The sequence below is a fragment of the Capsicum annuum genome, chromosome 7 (assembly GCF_002878395.1).
Source record: "Capsicum annuum cultivar UCD-10X-F1 chromosome 7, UCD10Xv1.1, whole genome shotgun sequence".
NCBI lineage: Eukaryota > Viridiplantae > Streptophyta > Magnoliopsida > Solanales > Solanaceae > Capsicum > Capsicum annuum.
The window spans coordinates 833,980-843,278 of record NC_061117.1 but is presented as its reverse complement, the minus strand read 5'-3'; the positions used below and the strand labels follow the sequence as shown (position 1 = coordinate 843,278).

The 9,299-nt window shown below is 31.7% G+C and overlaps 1 protein-coding gene across 1 annotated transcript; it reads left to right on the top strand.

The window, feature by feature from the left end:
- Positions 1 to 6,133: 6,133 nt before the first annotated feature.
- Positions 6,134 to 7,604, top strand: LOC107877512 (GATA zinc finger domain-containing protein 8). Its single transcript, XM_016724176.2, has one exon. The coding sequence runs from the start codon at positions 6,351 to 6,353 to the stop codon at positions 7,179 to 7,181; it is 831 nt and encodes a 276-aa protein (XP_016579662.2). The 5' UTR covers positions 6,134 to 6,350; the 3' UTR covers positions 7,182 to 7,604.
- The last annotated feature ends 1,695 nt before the right edge of the window (positions 7,605 to 9,299 follow it).

Genomic DNA, 9,299 nt, shown 5'->3' with positions numbered 1-9,299 from the left:
TCTAATTCTTTCGCAGGAGAGAAAACATAAGTGTTATGATATGTTTGAAATCACAAATTCCGAAAATCTTTATTTTTTTAAAAAAGATATTTTTATTCAGCCGAGCATCGCAACGCGACATCCAATGAAAAAAGAGAGAGTACTATAGAACAACTAGTATTAAAATAGTTTGTACTACTACTATAAGTTATTGTAACATATTATTCTACTAAAAAGTGATGGTACATGATTGAAAGAGGGTAAAATATAAAGGGGTGGTAAATATGGGACTACTTTAAATCATGGGAAAAAGGTTTGAAATATATTTAAATTTTGGCAAAATTTATTTTAACATATCTTAATTTTGTGGGGGTCTTATGACCTTCTTCCCCTCTGATTATTTATTATCGTATTTTTATGGCATATATATTTATTCAGCTGGATCACTACATAAATACACGCACACTGAGCGCATAAGAGTCTGAAGTGGTCCAACTGAACAAATATATATCATAAAAATATGATAAAAAATAGTCGAGGGAATCATAGGACCCTGTAAAGTTAAAACGTATTACAATAAATTTCGCAAAAATTTTGATATATTTCTGACTCTCCTCCCTTAAATAATTTGGAGTAAAAATGAAATAATGATGATTGTCTACACTCTATGGGTGCAAGGTAAAGAATATGGTAAGTGGAAGGGTCTTTTCAGTAGACCCCCCAAAGTTTTGTAGGGGCCCATTTTCCACCCCAAACTTATGATGAACACTCTAAAGTCATCCAACATTATCAAATTGTAATGAACTCTTACTCTATAATCTATATCCCAAGATTTGTAATGCTTCTTGTGCATATTTTCTTGTTATCTCTTTAGCATTACATTTTTGAATTTTCACTTTAATTTGATAAATATTTTATATGAAAATTCAATTATTGTGTTAGCAGGATATTTTAGTTGTTCAGTTGATTGACTGTCACAACATTCATTTTTGTTGGAGAGGAATCAGTTTTCCAACCTCGTTAATCCCCTCTGCATTTTTCCTTCCTCTCAACCCTATATACAATTAAGCTTTTTTAGAAAGAATTATTTTTTTGATGAGTGGGAGAAAAGAATCGTGGTGGAATGAACGTGAGAATCCGTCCGTCTTAATGGGAATAGTAAATTCTTAGTAGAAAACTCTTCCTTGTCAAAGAGTACTATGCGAACGAATTAAAATTAGTCAGGTTAATAAATTTTTGAGTATAAAATAATTAAGAAAAATATTGTGGTGGGATGAACGTGAATCCTTCACCCTTAATAGGAATGGCAAAATTCTTAGTAGAAAAATACTATGCAATACGAATTTAAATCAATCGGATCAGTAAGTTTCGAATACTGAATGATTAAGAAAAGAGTGGTGGGGAAGGGGTGAAGGAGCCTCATTTTCCCCTTCCTTTTCTTCCTTTTTTTTTTTTTTTTTTTTGCTTTCAAGTGTATTTTGCTTTTATTGATGTCTTTATTTATTAAAAAAAAAAATTATTGAGGCAACTTTTAATTGATATGAGGACACTTTATATTGTATTCTAGTTAAATGTTTCTTCACTACAATGATACTATATGAGGATTAGTATGAATCCATTAATTTCTTATAGTTCATTAAAATCTACAAGAATATGCTACTAATTTCTTCATAAAATATACCCTTAACTTAAGAAGAAAAAAAAATTCTATAAGCGAAATACTCTTCCTTTTTAAGGTACTCATAGTCGAGGGTCAATGTGGATATATACAAACTCGAGGAATGAGATAAGAATCATTTTTTGGGTGACTAAACAACGCAACCTAACCCAACATTGCATATCGACTCTGGATCGAGTCTGCATATTAAGTAAATATTAAAAGAAAAATTTATTTATGCTCGATATATATATATATATATATATATATATATATATATATATATATATATGTATACTGTATATATGTATACATATGTATGTGTATATGTATACATATTTGTATCTGTATATATATGTATATATACATATATGTATATATATGTACATATGTAATATACGTTAAATTTTTTTGATGAACATTCCACCTTTGTTTCTACAAATTGAATAATTAATATCAAATCAATAAACACAAACATATATTTTTCACACACATCTCTAAGCAGTATGTATATATCTTCTCATATTATAAATTTTATTTTAAATTTTAATTATTTGATTTGCTGTAAATATCGATGGCAAATAAAGTAGGAAAAAAACAAGAGAAATGAAAATGGTGTGAGAATTGCAATTTCCGAGACAACAGAATACATCAGCACAGAAACCGTTTCATGTCTTTTAAGAACTGTTACACATTGTGTCATGTTTTTGTTTTTGTTACCGGGAAAACTTGCAGTCGCTATTTTTAAAAAAACTAGCAAATCTTGTAAAAAATATGAATGTTCAAAAGATGCATGTAGCAGAAATAAAGATGAGAGAATCGAAATTGAGATGATTTAGACATATGATGACGCGAGGTTCAGACGCCTCAATGAGGGGGTGCGAGAGGTTGGATATAATGGGTACAAAGAGGGGTAAAGGTAGGTCGAAGAAGTATTGAAGAGAGGTGATTAGACAGGATACGACACGTATTCAGATTATCGACGACATGACGTTAGATATAGGAGGATGTGGAGGACGATGCGCATTAGATCGAGTAGAAGGTTAGTCGGGCAGGAGTGTTGTCTTACACTAGTCATAGTACGGTAGGGTAAGGTTTAGCAGTAGATATTTATCTTTGTTGTCGTTTATTTGTTTTGATTGTCACACTATTTTGTGGCTGATTATTATTTTTATGATAGATTTTCCATTGTCCCATATTGTCATATTAGCTTCCATGCGTTCTTCTTTGTACCTAAATTTGCTACAGTAGGATCGAGAATTTTTCGAAACAACCTCTCTATTTCCTCGAGTTAGTGATAAGCTCTACATACACTTTACCTCCCTAGACTTCACTTGTGTGATTCTACTGAATGTATATATATATATATATAACTTTTAACCTATATATTTCATACAATTTTTTATCTCTTAGTTCGTCTTTTAAATGTTGAGTAAAATTTAGATTTAATAACTGAAATTAGGGTTGACAATTTGAGGAGCTAATAAATGTGTAGGCTAGACAAGAAGAATATATCGTACATTTAGTTCAGATTTATGTAGAATATTAACATATGATATAAAATTATTCTTTGGTCATTGTCAATTTCAAGCATTATTTTATTTTATTATTACTTTTTTTCTTTTTTCATAATGAATGTATATTTAGAGAATTTTTGGGGATAAGTACTTACCTGTTCAAATCTCCATCTGCCAAAAATTGTCTGTTGCATTTGTTTTGTTTCATAAAGTATAGAATTTTTAGAAAAAATCAAAAGTTAGTAATTGAGACTTGTAGCTTTCAATTAAAAAATAATGTTTTTTTTTTATTTTCCATAATTAAATTTATATATTGTTTACGTAAGTGAACTTATAGTTTAGTGGTATTGATGAAAGTTACTCGAAGCATAGCGGTACTATCTTCCTCTTTCTTCTTTTTTGATCGTACTATTGGATTCGTAGTTAAATATTTTATACAAATTATTTAATATAAGATTTTTAATATAAATCTAATACCTAAGCAAAATCTATTCGGTTCATCCAAATTCGTACCTAATATTACAACTCCGTCATTATAGATGAAATCAATCCGTCCTTAATTGAAGGTATCGAATTATAATCTCAAAATTTTCGATATTGTATGGTTAAATTTACATCCAAACTCGACTTTACATTGTATGATATATTTTTATTTGTTTTACAATTTTCCACATAAAACATACAATCAATTGGTGTCATATCTAACTTGCCTTTCAAAAAACTTTAATCTTAGCAAGTTCTCAACCAATTATATATATCTATCCCTTACCCCCTCTCCTTTGTAGGTATGGTCCCAAAAGGAAACCTAAAAGCTAACTCTATTAACGTTACGTATATGTCGCGCTAAAGTATTGCTTTATTCTTAATCAGAGACTTTAGTTTGTCTCATAGGTATGGAGTCAGCTTTGTAGAAAGTGTGTTAATCTTCAATTCAAATAACGGATACTTAACATCGGATGTGGGAGAAAACGACGTTCACAACCAATTGATTTGAGTCGTGGATATGAACTCGACTTTTGGAGGAAGTATTTCAACCTTCAATGTGAGACTTTCCAACACGATTGAAATTTAATTCGACCTCCAAAACAAATGAAAGTTCACAATCAATTATACCCCCTAGTCCCCTCCCCACTCCCCGCCACCCCCCCTGAAATCTCTAGGGTTTGAGTCGTGGATATGAACTCGACTTTGTAGGAAGTATTTTAACCTTCAATGTGAGACTTTTCAATACGATTCAAATTTAATTCGGCCTCCCAAACAACAAAAGTTCACAACCAATTATACCCTCTAATCCCCCCGCCCTGCCACCCCCGTGAAATCCTCTAGGGTTTGAGTCGTGGATATGAACTCGACTTTGTAGGAAGTATTTTAACTTTCAATGTGAGACTTTCCAACACAATTCTAATTTAATTCGGCCTCCCAAACAAGCAAATGTTCACAACCAATTATACCCCCTAACCCCTCCCCCCCCCCCCCCCCCGGGGGTGACATCCTCTAGGGTATGAGTCATGGATATGAAATCAACTTTGTAGGAATTATTTCAACCTTCAATGTGAAATGTTTCAACACGATTCAAATTTAACTCGACCTCCCAAGCGAATGAAAGTTCACAATCAATTACAGCCCCTACCCCCCGCAGGCACCCCGTGAAATCTTCAAGGGTTTGACTCGTGGATATGAACTCAACTTCGTGGGAAGTATTTCAACCTTCAATGTGAGAAGTTTCAATGCGATTCAAATTTAATTCGACCTCCCGAGCGAATGAAAGTTCACAATCAATTACATCTCCCGTTGAAATTTGGGTCCCCACACATAGATATATGGAACTGAAAAGCTAACTCTGCTAAACTATATGATGGATGATTCAGCAATTTTAGAATTATCTTAAAAGAAGAATAAATAATGAACACCCTCTCTCTTTTTCTTTGCTATTACGTATAAGAATAAATCACTCTTCCTAATTATTGTGAAATTGAATTTAGTTTCAAAAGAAAAAGAAAAAAATGAAAAAGTTTGATTGAATGTCTAGGGATTATGTGGAGAAAATATGAAAAATATTGTGATATTAATTAGTTGGACATATGCATATAATACAAGTGATAAACTTAGAAATTTCACTAAGAGTGGTCAAGATCTAGCACTTTATATATACTTAATGCGTATAATTTTTTGTATACATAGTTTATACTATCGATGAAGGGTAATAGGGTATTTAACTAATCACTTTAGTTCACAATTGATAGTATACTCTCACACAAATTTAACAATAATATATGTGATATTAAAATATTTTTATTAATTGACAACGAAATGCACGTATGACGGATAAAAAACTCATAAAATGCAACGAAATGCACGATGTCCCACCAGAGATTTTGGATCAATAATTAATCTTGATATGAGAAGATTAAATCCAACAAATTTCCTAATTCCTACTATATATCTTTAAGCAATGCAAAAGGACTAAACAAAAAAGGTTCTCTATGAAAAACATAAAATATAAAATTAACAAAAAGTTAAAAAGATGATTGGGTCCCTTAACTCATTCACAATTATCACCCTTCTTTCTTCCAATTACTATTCCACTCCCACCCCCCCTCTTCACACTGTATATTATAATATTATATTAAAAAAAATCGCGATAAAACTTTCGCTATATATAGAGTTTGGTGGAGGACGAGATCATAAGAGTCTATTATACATAATTTTATCTTATATTTTTGACAGAAATTATTTCACCTTGAATTTGTAACTTTCTGATCACTTTGTTACTATATTATATTATAGTACATTATATTATACTATAAAATATATAGATGTCCCTCTAAAAAAGAGAAAAACATAAGATAAAATGGCAAAACAAACAATATATATGGACCCCATTTTTCATGCAATGACGAAACAATTCACTCAAAATTAATTAAATAAAAAATAAATCCACTTTCTTTTGATCTCTATATATAACCACCTTCCTTTACTCATCATCTTCACTCCATTCTCTTCCTCTTCCTCCTTCATCACCTCACCCTAAAAAAAAAAAAAAAAACTCTCCCAAAATTTTATAAATATATTTATAAAATCACCATACAAAAAAAAATCACGAGTCTACAACTGCCTTTATAGTAGCTAGGTTTTATATGTCCGAGCTTTGGTGGCCAGAAAAGTAATCCATTTAGAAGAAAAAGATTATAATAAAGATGACGTGGTCATCGTCATCGTCATCGTCATCGTCTATTGCACCGGTGGGCCCGCCACGGTCACCGTGGCACTCACCGGTGCCATATTTATTTGGTGGATTAGCAGCCATGTTAGGGCTCATTGCATTTGCATTATTAATATTAGCATGTTCTTATTGGAAACTCAGTGGTCATATTGAAGAAAATCAAGAAGGTGATATTGAACAAGGTAATAATAATAATAATAATAATAGTAATAGTAATAGTAATGATATTAAAATGGTGACACCACCAATTCTTGAAGAGAAATTTTTGGTTATTATGGCTGGACAATTAAAGCCAACTTATATTGCTACACCTAGTTTGTCTAGTAGGGCATCTTCTTTTGGTAGCAGTAGTGGTTGTACTACGAGCAGTGAGAGTAGTACTGAGAAATCCGAGGTGGAAGAGAAGGAGGAGGGTTCGAGTCCTGAGAATAGAGAAATACTTAGGGAAAATGGTTTAAATGGTGGTTCGGGTTCGACTATCGAGAATGGAGAAGTACCTATGGGAAATGGTTTAAATGATGTTTCAGGTTCGATTTCTGAGAGTGGAGAAGTACCTCGGGGAAATGGTTTCAATGATGTGTCAGCTTCGAATCTTGGGAATGGAGAAGTACCTAGGAAAAATGGTTCAAATGATGTTTCAGGTTCGACTTCTGAAAATGGAGAAGTACCTACCGAAAATGGTTTAAATGATGTTTCAGGTTCGATTTCTAAGAATGGAGAAGTACCTACTGGAAATGATTTAAATGATGTGTCGGGTTCGAGTTCTGAGAATGGATCGGAGAAGTATCTAGGGAAAATGGTTTAAATGATGTTTTGAGTTCGACTTCTGAGAATGGAGAGGTACCTAGGGAAAATGGTTTAAATGATGTTTTGGGTTTGACTCCTGAGAATGAATGGAGAGGTACCTAGGGAAAATGGTTTAAAAAATGTTTCAAGTTCGAGTTTTCAAAATGAAGAACTACCTAGGGGAAATGAATTTTCGGTTAACATGACGCAAATGCGACTTAATTGAGTCAGTGAATTCTGAATACCAGAAATGAAGCATGGTAAGTATGATGGATGAGCTATCACAACTCAAATTAGATCCCTTAAAATGAAAAAGAAAAAAAAAATTAGTTTCATTTTTTTTTTACGCCTTGTTTTTCCCTATTGTTGGAAATTCCGGAAATGTATATATTTTTTGGAGAATTAATGAATTGGGAAAAGTTAATGTTTCTTGGTAATTTTATATAAGGAGATCTTACTTTTAATTTATTTATTTTTTGGATATTATTATCTATTACTACTTGTTGTTTTGTATGCCTATTTAAAAAAAAAAAAAAATCATGCCATTGCGTCTTCTTAAATATTGTGTTTTTGCTTTTTTTTTTTAAGGAGAATATCTTTCAAAAACAACTTATCTACCTATCAAAGTATAGGTAAGCGTATATTCTATCCTCCACAAATCTCACTTACATGACTATTTGGCTATGTTATTTACTCACCCTCTTAGAGGGATTTCATTTTCGTATACATAATTCAATAAATATAATTGAGCATTTTATAATCATTATCTTTTCACATATATGATATGAATCATCCACCTTAAAGCTAGTTAGGTAGACATTCAATATGATGTGGTCCTAAGACCTTAAATCCTAATTAACTCTGAAAATGCCTCAATGATAATTAAGTTACAACTTGAATATTAGTGAAAATAATTTTATAAAAATTTTATTAGTGGTGAATTTAAAATTTTAAACTTTTATCAATTTGGAATGTTACAAAACTCATTGATTATTTGAGTTATTTATTTCAAAATGGCACTATTTATCGATCATCTCATGTGTTATATATTATCCATTTTTTATAATTTAGTTTTAAAAAATTACCTAAAGAGATTATTTTTTTATTTTTTATTTTTTATTTTTTATTTTTCAAACTGATCTGTCAATTAGGTACAGCTTTAACCAGTGAGTAGTTCAGAAATTCACATGAAAAGTCCAGACAGTTATAGCTTTATAATCTGAAACTGATAAAAACATCAAGAATTTTTCATGCATTTATTTTTTGTACTGTTGTGTTAGTCACGTGACATACCCTTGTATGAACACGTGTATGCGTACCCCGGCCCCCTGCGCTACCCTACCCACCCTGATGATTATTACAAGGTGTTGTTTGTTGTTTTAGGGATGTTTGGTTGGAAATAAGTTATCGGGATTAGGTATCTCGGGATTAGTTATTCCATCATTTATATGAGATGTATAAATGGAGGGATGAATAATTTCGAGACTAATTAATGTCTTCAACCAAACATGAGATAAAATAATCTTGCACTTTATTTTGAAACTATTATACCTTATATCTTACACCAAACGATCCCTTAGAGTTATCGTTGGACACCAGTATTGGTTCTGTGGAATGATTGAGATTCCTTCGATTCATTTTTAATCAGAGCTATTGAGTTTGAACTTTAACCCCTAAAATAAGCATTGCAATGCGCAAATTCAAATTTAATCGGGTCAGGTGAAACTAACCCCGCATAACTATTCCCGGCTGGTGAGTTGGTTATTATTTTGGAATTGTAGTTGAACACTAAAAATGGCTATAGGAGAATGATTGGATCTACATTATTAACCAGATATTTCAGGTTAAAGTCTTTGGGAATAGAAAAAGTAATTATTCAAAGCATCACTCTCTAGAATTAAGTCCTAAAATGCGCGAACATAAATTTAATCGGATTATAATGTGGCAATCCTGGCTTCTTGTGACTATTTCAAGTGAATTGGTTGTTGTTAAACGACAACATGGTTGTGATTGAGATGATTAAGATCCCTCTATTCTTTATCAGGGTCTCGCGTTTGAGCCCTTCAGAGTAAAAAAGATTCATGTTAAAAGTGCTGCTCCTAGAAATTCCAGATTTGAGTCTTGGTAGAAAAAGTTT